General features: G+C 43.4%; 1 protein-coding gene across 1 annotated transcript in view; it reads right to left on the bottom strand.

The window, feature by feature from the left end:
- Positions 1-18,663, bottom strand: part of LOC119445833 (protein MTO1 homolog, mitochondrial-like) — a 33,879-nt gene that overhangs the window by 5,825 nt on the left and 9,391 nt on the right. The window contains exons 8-14 of the mRNA XM_037710134.2: positions 17,188-17,300; positions 15,673-15,746; positions 14,765-14,881; positions 11,346-11,476; positions 7,138-7,342; positions 5,217-5,379; positions 1,164-1,282 (exon numbers count right to left, since the gene is read on the bottom strand). Coding sequence (XP_037566062.1) covers positions 1,164-1,282; positions 5,217-5,379; positions 7,138-7,342; positions 11,346-11,476; positions 14,765-14,881; positions 15,673-15,746; positions 17,188-17,300 — 922 coding nt within the window. The remainder of the gene's footprint in view (positions 1-1,163; positions 1,283-5,216; positions 5,380-7,137; positions 7,343-11,345; positions 11,477-14,764; positions 14,882-15,672; positions 15,747-17,187; positions 17,301-18,663) is intronic.

The following is an 18,663-nucleotide window of genomic DNA, read 5'->3' as shown; positions in this document are numbered from 1 at the left end:
GTCGGGAATCGAGGGGTCGCAGCAGAGCGCCAGAACAAGAGGACCGGCTGATCGGTTGAGTTATTGTTTCAATATGGAGGAAGCAGTGCCACCTGTCCGGCGATCTAGATTTTAGATGGCAGCACAAATTCTAGCAGTGTAAGCTCAGTAAGCACAAATTCTAGCAATGAACCATGGCAGGTGAGGCAGTGCCGTAATTTTGTGCTATAAACCGCACCTAGAATTTAAAAGATTTAGCAGTAAAGGCTGGTTATATGTGAATTATGTAGTACCACGCATGGAGTTTCTAACGAAGTAAAAAAAAAAAAGTAAGAAAAATGAAATTTCGCCTTGAGGCGTGACTTCACAGCAGCACGCATCTCTCCTTATAATGTGGCTTCGCGGCAGTGCGGCGCGTGCTGCAGTGAAGCCACATTATTAGGACACTGCCATGTCTATGGAGCTGCCCTAAGTCATTTGAAATTGCGTTTCTGATTACCGGGGCGCACAACTAAACTTGTTTACCTCCGAGTGTTCGCTCATGTGGTCATGTCCGCATTGCCTGCTAGCTCCAAGGCGTGGGGGGAGGAGATGCTGTTGTTTTTTCGGCCGCCGCTATCGTGCTTCCGGTAGCTTAGGTACAGCCTTGCGTGGCCAAAGTTCGGATATACTAATAACTTTTTTTTTTTTCTTTGCCTTCAGGTGCTGCTTTTGATTGCAGTTCATGTATTCCTGTACACTGGGGCGTGCACAGTGGTGATTTCTGTATAGCAGTGTGTGGTGCCTCTTCTTCTGATGAAAAGTGTTTATGGGACAACAAATTATTTGCCATAAATAAATAGCCATAAATAACTACATTTTTCTTGATCTCTTACTTTATAGCATATATCTGTGTGTATACTGTTGGTGCAAGTAAAGTGTTCTTGACACAAAATATTGCTTGCAATAAATTTTTGCTGTATTCATGAGTTTTTGATTACTTCCTATTACTGAAAACTGCAATAAAAGAAAATTGACCATGAGGGTACAGTTCTGGCAAAAACATTTCACTTTCAAATGGTTAATGGTCAACTACACAAGTCACTTTTGCAATTGCAACTTTAAATTTATCACTTTACATGATGTAGCTGCTTGTTCAAGTGACAGAACGCTGTTCACACACTGAATATTTGTAGTCTTTTTACCTTCTACCTTGAGTCTCGTCCTGAAGATGTGACTTGATGCAAGATCACCCAGCTGTGGTAGAAACATATCCACAATGCTGTCTACACTGACATCTTGGCTTCCAAGCATTTCCAGAGCACTGCAGTCACAAATGAAAGTGTGCATCAGGAAAAGGAAGAAAAATAACAGAGTGGTCACAGGAACTGCATATCCTGCTGCAGTCCTTGCTTTTCAAACTTGGACAGGATTTCACAGAGACACCTAAGCCACTTTGAGCTGGGAATTTCAGAATGTGCTGTGGCCACCTCTCAAGCACCATCAGAGGGATATAAAGCACGTGCCGTATGAGTAAATTTGAGTTTTGTAATAGCAAAATGGTTACTCTAACTACGATAGGAAACCAGTAAGTCAGGCAAGATGCAAAAGCGAATGACAGGCAGGGATACCAACTTGAAGTATCCGCACCAGCTTGCAGTGACATCGTCAAATTTTGGCAACGTGTACTTGAATCTAATTAACTGTTTATAGATAAAGAAGGACTGCAGCATGTGCAAGAACTGGGCGAGCCGTGATGGCGTGGCATCATGTGCGCTGTCTCCCCACGTGTCTATTGCTGGAGGTTGCATAATCTAGAGTTTTGGAGGTGCACTGAAGCGATAGAGTCACTAGAAAAACCAGTTTCAGAGCATTGCATTTCATTTCCCCATGCTGCCGGCCCTGCCAATGGCTCGCCCTGATCAAGTGGTTTGTTGCATGCACAGGGCTTCCAAGAACCGGCTGGCAGACACTGCAGTGCATGCTGCGGGGACACCGTTCGTTGTTTGTTGGCGAGCTTACTCAACCACTGGCTGCAGCTACCAGTTAGTGCTATTCATTGGCTACCATTGGCTACAGCTACCAGTTGTCAGTGCTATTCCAAGTTTACTGCTGCTTGTGTGAAGCGTCTAAAGGTAAATAATCATTATACTAAAGTGTCTATGATGCAACAATGTAACCAAGTGCATGTTTTTCCCTCCTCCCCCCTTCCCCAATGCGAAATCTTGTGTCTGCAAGATATTTACGTATTATAAAGTTCACAGGCTGGCGGGCATGCTGTGATATACTATGCAGCGCACGGACATAATCGGGCACGGGCATTGTAGTATGACAGCCGTGAGGGCTGAGAACCAAACCAGCATCATCACACTCGTTCAGTAGTGAAACTTCGGCAACAAATTTATCACTAGTGCTCGATCATGGCTGGTTTCAGGTGCACATGTGATAGTCATGTCTTTATGTGGTTAAAAGTAACTTTAGACGTAGTGGAAAATGAATGTATTTAATGTAATTATATTTGTTCGTTTTCACTAGCACATTGTTTGGCAAGCTTTTGATATTTATGTCCTGCAAACAGTCACCGAGATGCAATATAGCGAAGTACGGACTGCGAGGCGCATATATACTCGCAACTACTCGCCAGATTACGTGGGCCATGCAGCAATGCAACATAGTCCTACTGATCGTTCACTTGGCGCATTCAAGATTATTCAAAACTTCGAGCCGCCCACACTGACGAATTGCAAAAATAATTTCATAATAGTGGTTAGCCGGGCTTGTTGCTACGATGACATACTAGTACTATTGCAAACAGCGCGAGAAAAAAGCGGCCCCCCAACAAACCATACCACAAACTTAAAAGACTGTTCCTCAATGCTGCTTTGATGGCAGCTGCGGCTTGGAAGCCGCAGCTGCCAAGCCGCCGCTCCCTGTTGCTAGCTGGGGGTGCACCTTTGCACCACTCTGAAAACTTGTTTTTCTAAATGAGAGGCAGACAAAGCATTCACTCCCTGCTGCTGGCACTTTTCATGATAGTGTCGTTCAACTGCAGGCAACACTATCAGCTGTGGGGGCAGAGTGGACGCTTTGTACCGCCGATTTCAGGATATCGTCGACACAGCATGAAACCTTATGTTTTGTCACTGACTCTCAAATTCAACAGAATGAATGTTTGTTTCATTCAAATTTGTTTTTTACAATTGCCTAATAATTTGAAACATTTTTCCGCCCCTTCCGGGTAAAAAAAAAATTAATCGGTGGCTGTACTTATTTGCATAAATGGTTGAATTTCAATATAAAGAAATTTTGATACTCAAGTTCACAATTTTACCGACTTCATTATATTAAGGTTTAACTGTATTACATAAATTTTTGCCCTTTTTAGATATCCAGTGCAGCTTGTGATACTGACTTATACTGCTCAGTTAGTGTTCTAAGCTTTATGTACCCTTTTTTTATTACCTTTTCTCGACTTTTCAAATTTTTAACTAAAAAATAATATTGATGTCCAACATAAAGAAATCTCTTCCAAAAAGTTGGTAGATTTTAAAACTTCCTTTTAAATGCAAACAATTAACCTCATTAGAATTGCGCATATATGGTTGTGTGGATCCCACAAACAAAAGTACAAAAGTGTTTCCCCGATTCCTCTTAATAAAACACTGTTCTGAAATAACTTATTGAAACGGTGAAACACAGAGCCAGCATTAGAGCACTGCACGGGCCAATTTTTTCAGCCCGGGCCCGTTTTTACGTTGGGCTGCCTGCCTGAGCCCGAAGGAAAGTTTTATGGCGAGACCCGGCCCTGGAAGTAATCTACGATACCCGCCCGGCCCGGCCCGCCACCCCTTTACCTTAGGCCCAAGCACGGCCCGAGCCCAGCTCGAAACTGGCCCAAACCCGGCCCGATACCGAAAAAAATTACCGAGCGGCATTCAAAAAAATAAAATAAACAACAGAATGAAAGGCATTTATTCTTGAGGCATAGATACATGTTATATGCAATTATGAACACCATTTGAGTGGTCAGAATGTAAATACCAGCGCGCGAAGTAGTACGAATGACCCTGCTGAGCAGTAGCGCCGGCAGTTTCCAACGGCACGACCTTGATGTGGCCTAATCCACTTCTATTGCAGCGCCGCCACAGCATTTTTCCACGTTGGGCGCCTCACTGCAAAGCATGCGCCGCCCCAGCCACTTGTCTCACTTAACCGTATTCTAGTACACTCTAGTCAAAGCGCAGCCACGACCAGTCACGAGTGCAGCACATGGATGGAGTAAATGGAGAAAGAAAGCTTCTCGTTCTTCCATGGTGCAGCATAATGCGCTGCTTCTAGGTGGCCGGTTGAGAACATGCGTGCAATCATGGATGGACACAGCGCCATATTTCAGCCACGTGACGAATTATCTTATCTTACCAGTCATCGTTTTACCAATTCCCCTTTGAAGAATCAGCAAGTCGCAAATGCGCTTACACAAGCATTAATTACATTGATTTAGATAAGGAATATAATGGCATCCTTTGGTTTTAGGCGACTTCGGTCTTTCTGGACTTTTAAGTTCTGTTGAAACAGCGCAAAATACGATGGAAGAATAAAAGGGAAGTACACAGGAGTAGCACTGCTAGCTTCCAGCTGTGCTGGGGCAACACGTTTTTCAGAGTCGAGACACGCAAGGATAACTCGCTGCACGTTACATGCATGCCACCTGAAAGTCAGGGCCTGGCCCAGGCCCGCGTCCAAAAACCCGAGCCCGGCCCGGGCCTGGGTCAAAAAGCACATGCGGTGCCCAAGCCCGGCCCCAGCCCGTGAAAAAACTGCCCTACCCGAGCCGGGCTGGGCCAGGGCTTTTGGGTAAGCCCGAGCCCGTGCAGTGCTCTAGTCAGCATGTCCTTTGTTATGCCGTCCAAGAAGGATGTGTGCTTCCTATTGGGATCTCACATGAACATGCAGTAGGTTTGTTTTTCTTGGTATTTGTGCTAAGTGTATGTACAGTTCATTGCTTGTCAGTCAGCATTTATTCTGTGCAATTAAAAAATAAACTTTCAGTTGTTAATGCGCCTTGTAATTGTCTCGATCTTCTTCTTTATACTTCATGTTCTCTGGCACTGTTCACTGCCATATTAAATTAACTAGCCAAATAATATATTTTCAACAGCATAACCTCTGAGAAAGGCTTTAAAAACACAAGAATGAACACATTATCCAGAACATGAAGGCTCTTGTGACACCACATTATGCAGTGTGAAGGCTCATACCTTTTTTGTGTAGGATTGTTTGTTTCGGGCAGTCCTAGCAAGCTTCTCCAGTGCCGTGTGTGCTTGACTTCAGCACCAAGAATTTGTCGTGCATTTGCCAGGGCGTCATGCATGCTAGATGCTCTTTCATATTCATCCTCTGGAACGCAGCCTACCTTGTAACCTGCAGAATGACAGAAGACAGTGGCCGGTTTTTTGAATATGTTAAAAGTGCAGCACAAATTCACACATGCTGAATGCCGCGTAAGTAGGAGAGCCGGGTATACAAAACTCTTCTGGCTAAATTACACACTGACTATCATCACATAGCACAACTTGGTAGACAGACACGAACAAAAAATGAGACAAGAAGGAGGGCTTGTTCGATGTCCACCTTTTGTTTGTGGCTGTCCACCACTTTGCACTAAGTTACCATAATCAGAATGCAAATCCAACTAGCCCAACAATCAGTCCTTGTAAAGTATATTTTGCCTGGAGGTAGCATTTCATATTGAAGGAATATTATATCATGTTTCAGGGCATTATTTGGCCATTTCATGCAAAATAAATAAGAAGTGAGTGTTGCCTGTGATGATGATAAAGAAAGTGTAGAAGTTGTGGATACTGAACTGTGGCGTCGTCTGTCACCGTAACAACGAAACAAGGGATAGGCTCTGATTTGTAGATAGCCTATGGTTCTGCCCTAACAATGACAGAAGGTGTCACTTTCTCGTTGGGACAAATTCTATACCTTTGGCCTAGCACAAAATTGACAAGTAACACACCCAAACATGATATTAAAATGCATCCGTTATGAAATGCCACCTATGTGAAACATTGAAATGCTAACGAGCCAGTGGTTTCGCCACAAGCCCTGTATACATGACTCTTCTATGTATTTATGCAACATTTTGTAAATGGCACACTGCCTAAACAAAGCAGTGAACTGTTCCAACGATAACACTGTCATAATACTGCCCACCTTTCAGACAGCATCGTGCAAGTGATTTTCCAAATATGAAAAACACAAGCACTGCATCAGCATTCTCTACAAATCTTTATACCTAAAGCTTTATGTCTGCCTTAATTTATGGCTGTACTAGTGTGTAGTCACCCCGGATCTGGTAGCTAGCAGCCAACTCCTAAATTAATATGTGTTTCTGCAGCTTGTACAGGAAGGAAAGCCTGATAGACAGTACAAACACCATCCGTGAAGCTAATTTTCACAACAAAGGCAAGAATTGTAGTTGTCAGAGTAATCAATTGGCAATAGATCTGCACCTTTAATCACTCTGATGCAATCAACAGTGCAGGACTTAAGGCAAAATTGCATATCACAAACTATTGAGTAAACTGGAGCACGACAGAAGCAGCAATAAAGGCAGCAATGTGGTCTATATTTATATGCGAGTATGGCATGATGAAATTAATTTGTATGACATTTCCTGGTGGTAAGCTGATCTAGCAACATCTTGAAAAAAGTTCCACTGATCACTAATGGATCTAAATGGCACAATAACACTTCAGTGTGCAGTATTCTGCAATCTGGGGTGGTATCCTTGAATGAGCGCTGTCGAGGATACAATCGCTTTTGCAAGATTTTGCATGACTTACCACCGGACGCGTCAGCATGTATAGGCAAGAACGTTTATTTTTGGCACTGTGCAAGGATAGCACGCTTGACACAGTGCCAGAAACATTGTCGACCATAGATACAAAAGCATCCAGTGCCAAGTACCATAAAATCTTCCAAAAGTGATTGTGATTGTATTTGGGAAAGTGATTGCACAAGAATGCTGTCCCTGCCTCCACAAAGTGCCAACAAATTTCCAGCCGCACAAAACGGTTTGCTGCCATGTAGAAGCAGATGCAGCAATATGTGTGCGTTATGGATAAACAAACAGTACGCCAGTTAAACAGACAACGCATAACGATGCAGTACCTTTTCTTGTCAGCCGAATGTCTGCATTGTCAGGCCTCAGGCTGAGCCTGTACTCGGCTCTGCTGGTGAACATGCGATAGGGCTCCTGGGTGCCATGCGTCGTGAGGTCGTCAATGAGCACTCCAATGTACCCTTCCAGGCGTGTCACGGTCAGTGGCTCCCTGTCTAGCACCTTGCAGGCTGCGTTTACACCGGCCACAATGCCCTGCATTGGCGAGCAGTCAACTGTGAGTGCGTGAAAATCATTTAAGGCTTGCCTGCACGTGGCTTGTCAAAAATTCAAATTATGACGTTGGATGTCCCGAAGCAACACACAAGCTATAAGAGGTGCCAGAGCTTGCAGATTAATTTTGACTGCCTGGGTTTCTTTATTGTGCACCTTATTCTAAGTAACGTGGGCATTTGTACAATGCGCTTATGTTGGAATGCGACTGCCTCAGCTGGAAATGAAAACCATTATTTCATGGGTTTGTAAAAGAATTCGGCAGGCTGTATTGGGGACGCAGCCACAGTGGGAAACGTGAAATGTCTTGTGCATGGTGCAGAGGGTGCATGGGCACTAGGGTACAGAAATGACATAACCAGATGCACAAGCGGCCTTTATTCACGCATTGCATAGCTTACAATACAGCTAGTGGGGGTCCAACGGTCTACTCTTGCAATCATGCTCGCTCCCTATTCATAGAGGGCCTGCTGTGGCCAAAGGTGGTGGGCACGAATTCAAAATTAAATTAATTAAATTATGGGGTTTTACGTGCCAAAACCACGATCTGATTATGAGGCACGCCGTAGTGGGGGACTCTGGAAATTTGGACCACCTGAGGTTCTTTAACATGCATGTAAATTTAAGTACACGGGTGTTTTCGCATTTCGCCCCCATCTAAATGCGGCCGCCGTGGCCGGGATGCGATTCTGCGACCTCGTGCTCAGCAGCCCAACACCATAGCCACTGAGCAACCACGGCGGGTGGGCACAAATTGGCATCTCTCTGCCTTGCTGCCCGAGTCTCTTCAGGCCATTTCTTAGCCCTACGTGTGGAACGCGGGGGCACCATAGCCGAACAACGATAAAATTTCTGCAACAAGTTTGATGGGTTACACCTACTATGGCAGAGTGAGCTCTCTCAAATTCAACTACTCCTGCTCGAATAGACAAACGTACTGCTGAGCTATGCCCCTCTCAATGCCAAGTGAGAGCCTAAATTTAGCACTGATTGCAACATGCGTGGCGCAACAGCGCTGTCATCTGTGCCTGTGACTAGGGGTGTATGAATAGTGCTTTATCGAATACGAATTGAATAGTGCCAGAAGCGAATCGAATCGAATACCGAATACTATGTGAATAGTTTTCGAATAATGAACAGCCGTTATCCCAATTAATATAAAAACGATGTTCACATCCCAAGCTTCTGTCGTTACATAGTATGTTATGAAGTGTTGTTTATAAAAAGCACAAATGGGGCACTAGAAGCAACCAAGTAGTTTCTTTGCATGCATAGGACTCTTCAGAGGGCGCAAAAAATCACTGTATAGCCTGTAAAGTATGGCTACCTAAGCAACATAGGCTGCTCCACTGCGCAAGTTCTCATGTTTTATGTCTATACTATGCCCGCGAAGTGAAAATTTACCACCCTTTTGGTCAAATTTTATGTTTATTTTGGTGCAGTTGACATTTTGAAATATTCAAAAAGTATTGGAAAAATATTCGCATTTACGAATAGTGACCATTCAATTCGAAGACCGAATCGAATAGGAAACTATTCTATGTGTTATTCGAAAGTTTTGAATATTGGCATGGCCCTACACGTGACACATGCATGATTTAGTAATGGCTTCTGTCCTCTACACAACGATACCAAAGATATAAGCAATAATTAGTATTAATGTTTGTGTTACATTTCATTACATACATGAAAAGTTGCATGTGGTTTTATTAAGTGACCACCTATGCTGACTGAAATGAAAGACTTTTCACATCAGAAGATCAGCATGATTAGTCATCATATGATGTGTAGATTACTTCACAGGATTCGTAGTGTTAGAATGAACGATGGCATTGCATGTGCTGTGCTTCTAATTGCCCTTTATTCCATCCTGCCTGCCAATATTGCTGCCACCCGTGTTTGCCGTCTTCTTCCTAGCACCACTCCATGCTCGATGTGAAAACTGCATCAGTTGCAGTGCAGTGATCTGTCGACCTGCCATGCAAACACTGCTCAATGGCGCCACTGCCCTGTTCTCATAGTAGGAACTTCACTGGGTGGGTACCTCGAAAAAGCTGCACGCGCCGATGCCTGTATGAAATGGGTCCATTTAATTTGCCTGGGCTTCATGCTAAAGCATGTTTGAAGCATATTTGTGTAAGTGCAGGCATTGTGCACAAGATGCTGTGTTAGTTCAGCATGCGCATGTGGCTGGCAGGGTACTGCAGTCATCCAATTAAAAAAGTGCAGGGCAAACTGTACAATGAGTGAGAGAACTTGGCACTCCCAATGGCTAATTCTGTTGAGTGCCGTAGAGTACTTTGAGAGAAAGTACTGGCGCAGTTCAGGGGCTGTAAATGTCAAGCACATATTCATCTAGTAACCAATACCACAAATCGTTGAGAAAGATTTAAAGGTGTCGGAGCTGTGAAGTAGCAAGATACCAAGCACAACAATGATTTTGTAGCACTCGCATCAAAGTACATGTGCATAGCTGGAGTACATCAATGTGGTGACCTTGAGAAAAAAAAAGAAAAAAAAGCACAGCATGCTGATGTGCATACTCTATCCCATATAAGCTTCATGGCCAACCACGACTGTCCAAACGACGCCAAATTCTGGACGCGCAAGGAGAATTCATAGAAAATTTCACAGTCACGCCTCTTTTACTGCCCCTAAGGAGTGCAAAATGCATAGAACTTGACTTTCCGCTGCTTGGTCAGACTTCACGCATGGAGCCTCCAGCAGTTATTTTCCTGTTGTCTCGCTTGTTACATTTTGCTATCTTGTGAACTTATTTATTGCTTGTCGTTACTGGAACTTCTTTTGTTTAATTTTTTTTGTCTCGAAAAAAGAAAAAAAAAGAAACCCTTACCACACCGGATCATCTTTGTCCTGATGACGTTGCAAGGCAGCAGGGTCTAGTAGATTTATATTCTTTCATCATCAGTTGATTCAATTATTCTGTAAACTCGGATGTGTATGAAAGTTATAACATGTGCCCATGAGTTTCCGCAAGAGACCAAATGTGAGACTCCTAAATTTTATCTTAAAAATCAAATGTAAGTTAATTTTAATTAATAAATTTTACATCCTGAAGCCTAGACCCTATCTAGTATGATGGGCACCATACGAAAGAACTGATTAGCTAGGACCATCTGGAAAACTTTGCACACGGGCACTTTTGTGCTGAATATGGTATGTGACTACTACATGTTGATTAAGTGACAGAGAACTGATGGCAAGTAGCACAGACTCATCGGCTATGCCAACCATGCATCCACTTTTTTTTTTAGTGTGCTGATGAGATCAAAAGTGTGCTATTAAAAAAAAGTGCCCTACAGATTTGCGGGGCAACTTGACAGCAATGAGCTGTTGAAGGTTCCCAACAGACTTTTTGTTTTCTCAGTGCATGCATAATAAATACTATCTATTGTGTTGCCCTTGGGAAGGAGAGAGCACAGGATCAGGCAGCCAAACAGGACAGTAAAAAAAAAAACAGTGTGAGAAGAATCGGAGGAACCAATGGACTCGATTCTTCAATAACAACCATATGAAGCTAAGGAAAGTAACTGCAGAAATAATTATGAACGAGAGATAAACTTGCGATGAGCTTCATATTCCTAATAAAGGCGAAGGAAAATGAGAGTGGGAAGAAAAGACAACTTGCTGTCAGTAAGAGCTGAAGCCACAACGTTCGCATGATGCATGCAATGCCCTACCAAGCAGGGTACAGAGCACTGGCTGCCCTCTGTCCACCTACTTCAGTATTTCGCTTGATGGACATAGCTGGCTTCATAAAGAAAGGGGAGTGTCTTATTTCCAATTATTTCAAGCAAGGGAATCTAATGCCTGAAGCCATTAAGTATGAAAATGTTTACCAACACACAACGCTTTCGTTCTTTACGTCAGTAAGTCATAGGAAACAACAGCCCTAATAGATATATGGAAAGAATGTAAAGAATCTAGAGTCGTACATCAACACTTGTAAACAGCTGATGCCTACCTGAGATGCAGCCTCTTCATAGCCAGTTGTGCCATTAATTTGACCAGCCAGGAATAAGCCCGGTACCTTCTTTGTTTCCAATGTTGGTTTAACCTGCCGCGGATCAATAAAGTCATATTCCACACCGTAGCCTAGAGGAGAAGAAAGCGAGGGTAATTATAGTTATTTTCTTTTCACTAATTTTTCTGTTCAGATTCATGCGAATTATATAGAAAAAGTTCAACAATATATGATAATATGGTGATATTAAATTGAGACAAGGAACTTGAAGAGGCAGCATTAAAGGTGACCGAGCTAATAATTAGTAATGCCATTGTATAAAAAGGAAAATGGAGTGTGGCATTGTTGGACACGAAAAAAAGTAAACCTGTCACTTGGGCGATCTATGTAAAAAATGTTTTACTATCAAGGCTGTAAAGTAAGTGCCCAAAAAGTATGCAGCGTATTGAGCAGCTGAGGTAACTAATTTTCATGAGAGCCCAATCTTCATAATTTTAATGAGCGGCCCAGATTTCACACAAAGATGGTGCTTTGAACAATTTGTACTTGGACCACAACCGACACTTGTTTCTTCCATCTTTTTAAAATTTAGTGTCTGCAAATGATTAATATATTTAAGATTGGGCTGAAACTGGCAAATAAAATGTCATTTACGGTAGCCTTTAAAGGGGCCCTAAACCACTTTTAATCAAATTCGAGAAATGCATTCGAAGTTAACAAAGACTATTTCAGAAATACTTTGCTGCAAAGAAAGTACTTCTACGCCACTACTTCCAATTTTGGCAGCCTATGACTCGCCAAACGTAAGCCTTAGCCAAACACGGTTATCCTCAGTGAGCTTCAGTATAGTCAGCCAGCGGACTTGTTGCAGCACCCCGCGACGGTCACGGTATCAACACTACATAGCAGACCGCAGCTACATGCAACTGTAGTGCATATGTGCAGTGTTTGCTTTGTGCATGACAGGGCTTGAGTGCGTGCTTGCACTCATATGCTCCAGTCTGACCGTGCTACGTGATGAGGACTGGCTTTGTCCTTCACAAGCTTGAACGACGGATAGTCGCCACATCCAACTTGCGCATTTTGAAATGCTATCAACAGCTCAATACGAAGCAAAGTATGCCAAGGAGTCTAACCAGGAGTGGCCAGGAATGAGTGTGCGCTGATAAGCATGCGTGCGGTCTGACATTAAGTTTCATTTGGTTGGAGGCAAGTTGAGTGTTCAAAACTAGTCAAAATTTGCGAGACCCAACGGCTACGACACTGGTAAGCAGGGTGGCCACAGTTTCATTCCTACACTGGGCAGCTGTGGCTGAGCGTGAGCAGACGATAGTCGGCTTCTTCCGGAAGTACGTAATTATTCGAAAGCAGATTTTTGCTTACTTCAGCTTGTTTATTAAACTGCAGTCAGTAAATATACACAGTAGCAGTAGGAAGAAGTGCACTAAAGTGAACACCCTTCTTGATTGATACAGCAGCCGCGTATGGAAATCTGCTATATTACGAAATAAAGCATCCAGAAAAGAGTGAGGAGCAGGCTTTGTGGGGATGCGCGACTGTCACGCATCCCCTGATGTTGTTTTCCCTGCATGGCTCCCTGTCTCCTGTAATCTGGCTTCGCCGCGTGGCGTTATGGTTGGTGTGGTTGCGGCGCATTGCGAGAGATGGCGCGAGTGTCGCGTTGCTAACGCCACCTAACAGTGGGGTTACTTGGGCGCAAAAGGTCGAAGACGCTTCCTCTTCGGGTTGGGGTTGGTGAGCGATGCGGACGTCCGGCGCGTGCGCTGATCCACGCTTCGCAAGACCGTCTCGCGTGGCTAGTAGCAGGGCACCGGTATGGACGAACACGGATCGTTCGAACATGCCACTGTTCTCGTGACCGTACACGTGAACGACTAGGCGATGGTGTCATAGCATGGGGCGAACATATTCGCTCGCTATCCTGTCGCGGTGAGTCGGACTTCCTTGATTTGTCCTGCACCCGTGTGAATGTTCTACGGCTAGTAATTCGGCTAGCATGAATTAGTGTACGAAAGGTGCAATAAATGCCCTTTTGATTCTTTGCACTACTGCGTTGTCATTCCTTAGTCCCAAGAGCACGTGTGAGACCTCACAGCTTCTGTTGAAAAGTGAGCATTTGAGAAAAGGTGACTTCGTGCTCCGCTTGCGAACTCCATGCGCTGCGCACGACTGCAAAATTTGCTTGAGATGTTGGCAGCAGCGTATATGCTATCCACGGACTGTTTTTTCACCAAGCCCTAGGGGTGGTTTCAGGACCCCTTTAAGACATTTAGTAGCTGGTGGCTATTAAAAGAACATCAAGAGTAACTTTCCCTAGGAGTGTCACACATTTTAATATATAAGCAGCAGCAAGAAACCATAGGCGATCTAACATGAAATAGGTGCCTGTTGTCAAAACAAGACAAAAAAAAAAAAGAGAACACTTTGACAGCAGCATTTTTTCACAGCAGACATTGTCATTTTCTCAAGAACAACTATACTTCTTTGTGATTCACACAGTGTTATTTTTTAGCTACAGCATAGCCTGTAGCAGCCTCAGAAATATGTACATGGATGTGCCAACACCCTCAGCGTCTACATGCAGTACAAAAATTCCCACAAATTACCAAACACCAAAGGTGCATGATAGCACAGTGGTTGGTGTGTACAGCTCCCAAATGCACACTGCAGCAAGAGCACAAGTATGATCCAATGTGGCGCTAGTAGGAAAAGCTTTGTTTTATTGCAATAGCAATTATATGGACACTCCAAGTGGATTTCTGCCGTCGGCGTCGCTGTGAGGTTCCCTATGAAGTCCAACGGCGATGAAATTGTCACCGCGCACCGTATGCTGAATGTGCGAGTGAAAGCGCGCGAGGGACGCGCGCTTTCACGGGGAGCGAACGCATGGCGGAGAGCAAACGCAACTTCTTCCGTTGCGCGAAAGGCCGTGGGGGGACGGGAGGGAAGGAGGGGAGTCACCAACTGCCATGCGCATTCGGTGCGAACGCGGGCAAACCCCGACGGTGTCGACAACAGTTCTGCGCGTTGCTGGCGTTGCTGCATGTCCAAGTTTATACAGCTGATCAAACTACTGTCCTTACACTGTATAGCTCTCTACTAATTTGCTATCGCAATTGATGCCTCGCCTTTCGGGTGAAACTGCGACATTTTTTCTTCCCCATGTGGCAGGTTTGAAGCTGACTTGGCCTTACAATGACGAGAATGCGATAATGATGACTTGACGCCGACAGCTGTCATTCCTGGCGTAACAGAAAGGACAGACGGATGGAGGAATAGACGGATGCAGCAAACCCAGTTTTGAGGTTATAACTGGTGTTGTTGTAAAATGAGTTCATAATTCCCTTGAATGCTTGCGAGCCACAGGACAAATCTGCACCCGGCAAAGTACTACATACCTGGTCTGATCATTTCCACATTGTGGCAGCCTGGCATGCACCGAACCAGCTTCAGCTGGACGTCGGCAGGCAAGGTGCAGGAGATGCCATTGGGGTAGACGATGTGGGTGTCCAAGCCTGCAGTGACAGAAATGCCAGAGCAACGAAGAAACATGCACTAGCTTCATGCCAAAGAAATACTAGCTTTAAGCTTTACCTGAAATCACCAGCAAGGGGTTATTCTGGGTACGACAGTCCCCTGCAGAACATACCCTCTGACATGTGCAATGTCAGTTTGTAGTAACAGCTGAATGTAAACTGCGGTTAAAATAATAAACTGTCTCTAACCTAATCTTTACAACACAGAAAGCAGAAGGGCATAGCACACCTAGCAGTAAACTATATGCTAACTAAATGTGTTGCGGAAGAAATGTTTTGATCATTTAATGTTGATGAATATGTTTATACTAATGGCGATTCTGGATATTACTGCACATCTTAACGTGCCATTAAAATTTTACTTGACTTAATCATACAAGTGCTCTTAAACTGGCCCCAGAAGGTACCAACCATCAGTATTCTTGTTGTACCATAAGGTATAGTCATCATCATCATCAGCCTATGTTTATGTCCACGGATTGCAAGCTGACGAAGATGCCAAGCACACATTTGTAATTTAGCATTGATCATGTGTCCCGTACTGGCACTGCCAGCTGCCGATCAGTTGTCAGAGGTATTACACTTCTCATAATTCTGATTCAGGATTTTTTCGCCAACATGAATGAATATGCTCGCAACGCTTACCACATATTTCGAAAGCACTTTCGTGTTGGACGTGCCTTTGTTATAATAAGGCTCGGCTGAACTGCTCTTTGGCAATACGTGCAATGTCAATGTGTGACAAAACACTCTGGTGTTTGTATACTTGCCTTCAGGCTCCAGCCAGACTTGATGGCAGCGCCCTTTGAAACGAAGCACCTTGGACTCTATGGATGGGCAGTACCTGCACACCGTTAGAACCAAGTAACATGTACATTTAGTTGCACATGCTACATACTAGAAGTAAAGCAGGCAGTTCTAGTTTCTAGTGTATTTTTGCTCATCTGTTAACAATGGCTAGATTCAAAATGTTATAAAAACAAGGAACATATTGATGCTATAAAACAAGTTTCAACACCATATTACCAACACCACCACCGTACACCATATTAGTAGCGTGAACATCTTCACATGGCCAGGGGAGATGAGCAGTATAGTTGACAACTGTGCAGGCTATTGCACTTCCTTAATAAATTGCTGTTTGACTCATTCACTGAGGAAGCAAACTTTTGTGCCGGTGCCAGAACCTTGAACCAATTATTGATGCCTGCAATAAATTACTGCATAACAAACCTAAGTGACGATGATGAGAATGGAAGAAGGTCAAATAAAAAAATTTGTTGATTCTGCAAGGCAGCATCATAAGTGTCACCAGATAGGCATTTCTATATTGTGGCTCGCATTGCAATGAGCTTAAAGCTAAGATAGCCCTTCGTGGCAGCACGTCCTTAATTGTACGCACCAAGATAGCACCTGATAATAACAAAAACGAGGCAAAAATGACTATACGTTAGTTCTTTTCTCTTGCATCTTAGGACAGTGCTTATTGGAGCTGTTCTCCGAGATTGGTTTTCATGAGTCAAGTGTGCTTTGAAAAACTAAAATGCCTCGAAAGATATGCGCCTGTATGCCTTCTGGCAGAGCCATCATGTCATCATGTAGTGGTTTCTCTTCCATTGTTGTTTTTTGACAGTGACAATTTATATCAGATGAAATTCTGAACTGGCTGGGTGTTTCCAAGAGCACTGCATGTGAAACAGTCCATCTAGCTCCAGCCGCTGAAACTGGCATTTAGAGTTCAGGCATGGAGTTCACATTTGCAGCGACAACAAAATGCATTAAAAAATTCTAAATTTTTTGCCTGTTTTGGTGGTGCCTGCTTTTTATAATGCCAAAGATGCCAAACATTGGACACAGTCAAACCTCGTTATGACAAAGTCACATCCAACACGAAAGTTCATTGGTTATACCTGATATTCAATATAAGCATATATACTGATATCAGCGAAAACATCTGCAAATCTTAGATTTACTCCATTATGTCACAAAAATTTGTTATACATCCGTGTTTGCTAAATAAAGGTTCGACTTGAAACTAAACATTCAGCACACAGAATTAATTCATGTTGGAAAGGGATAAATGGGCATAAGAATGGCACATGGGTATGCTATGAGCACCGGGGCATGACAGAACAGCTGTTGATTCCGTGACCTTTAGCGAGAGCTGAAGATGGAGTGGGCACAGACGTGTACATGTGTGGGGGCAGCTGCCGGTTGCCAATATGCGAGCTTCTTTTGCGACACGACGGCATGCAAAGGAAGCGAACGTTGCCAGAAATGCGCACCTTGGTCCAGTAACCTCTTCTCTGACGTGTCTGTCAAGGTGGAGGTTGTCAAGCACGAGTTTGTCCACCTCCGGCGTCGTTTGTGTCAGGTGCATGGGCACCTGGTCCTCAGCCTGTGCAGCGGAGGTGAACCAAATCACAATCGTGCAGTTGATAGGGACAGATGAAAAATGCATCGACATGCTGGTGTCACATAGTATAGCGCGCCAGGTGCTTAGAGGTCACATCTCCACACACTGCCAAGCAATGAAGTGATTTTATAAGACTTGTTACAGTTATAGCCACAAGGAAATAATTATTCAAATTAGTTGTGCAGGAATCACATAAGGACAACTTGCCATTTATTTGATTGTAGCAGAGCGCTATGAGTGAACCCATTTTGGTGTCCTCGGAAACGAAAACTTCCCAGACGGGGAAAAACATGTGCCAGTATGGTCATCTAACATGGGACTGCTACCATACAAATTTTCACAAAATTTCTTGAATAATGTATTTGTTTCAAGCTTCCAGCACTTTGAGTTGTCTGTAATTTCAACATCATGTAGCCATCATCTCCTAGCCTTGTGATTAGATAAGATGGTAATGTAGAGGTCCTGGATAAACCTCAGATGGGGACAAATATTTCTTTGAAAATAAAATCTATTTGAGGACACCAATACAAGTATCTTCATAGCGTCTTATATAAAAATATTTTTTTCTGCAAACTATTATGTCTAACCTGCGGTGTTGACAGACTTGGACCACTTAATTTGTATTTGCAGATGCATTACAACCTCAAGGGATGTCTTGAGGAATCCTCGAAACATGATACGCAACACGTGACTTGAGCTGCGAGATGTTCTCAGACCATGACAGTGTCCACTCTGAAGGGCTTAATGAGACTCAGTAAATAACTTTCGTGGTAGTGCATCTTGCATATGAGTATGTATTAATATGCCTGTTCTTCCTTTTTCTCTCACTCCCTTTTTTCATTGATTCATTGATGATTCATTCTTTCATTGATGATTACCATTCCAGCTAGAGTAGCATGCCAAGCCTGTTGCTGAGCTAACCTCTCCAGATACTACTACACTTCCTCTCTCTCTTAAAGCATTCTGCTACAGTCAAGTGAATGGAATTTTTTCCATACATAAAAAAAAAAAAAGCAGTGTAAACAGCTGTGACACTGCTGTCACTCATGCTATCACACCCTCTACGTTTTAATGTTCCTGTCACCCATTAAGCAACAGAACAGTATGGCAATAGAACTACAGCAGGTGCCTACACGAAATGAGGAAGTGGACTTTCTGTAATGTCACCTGCTTAAATTCCTCAATAATTTGTAAAAATAATAAGTATTCATTAGCAAATGACTACAAAGTTCTTGTGATGTCAGCTAGTTAACTTTCTAAATAATTCGTAAATATAATAATTATTCTTCAGCAAACTACTATGAAGTAATATGCAGCTCTCAGAAACAGATGTGCTTGTGATAGT

This window comes from Dermacentor silvarum, chromosome 3, assembly GCF_013339745.2.
Source record: "Dermacentor silvarum isolate Dsil-2018 chromosome 3, BIME_Dsil_1.4, whole genome shotgun sequence".
In the NCBI taxonomy this organism is placed as follows: domain Eukaryota; kingdom Metazoa; phylum Arthropoda; class Arachnida; order Ixodida; family Ixodidae; genus Dermacentor; species Dermacentor silvarum.
The sequence above is the reverse complement of the archived record's forward strand: the minus strand, read 5'-3'. Positions and strand labels throughout refer to the sequence as shown.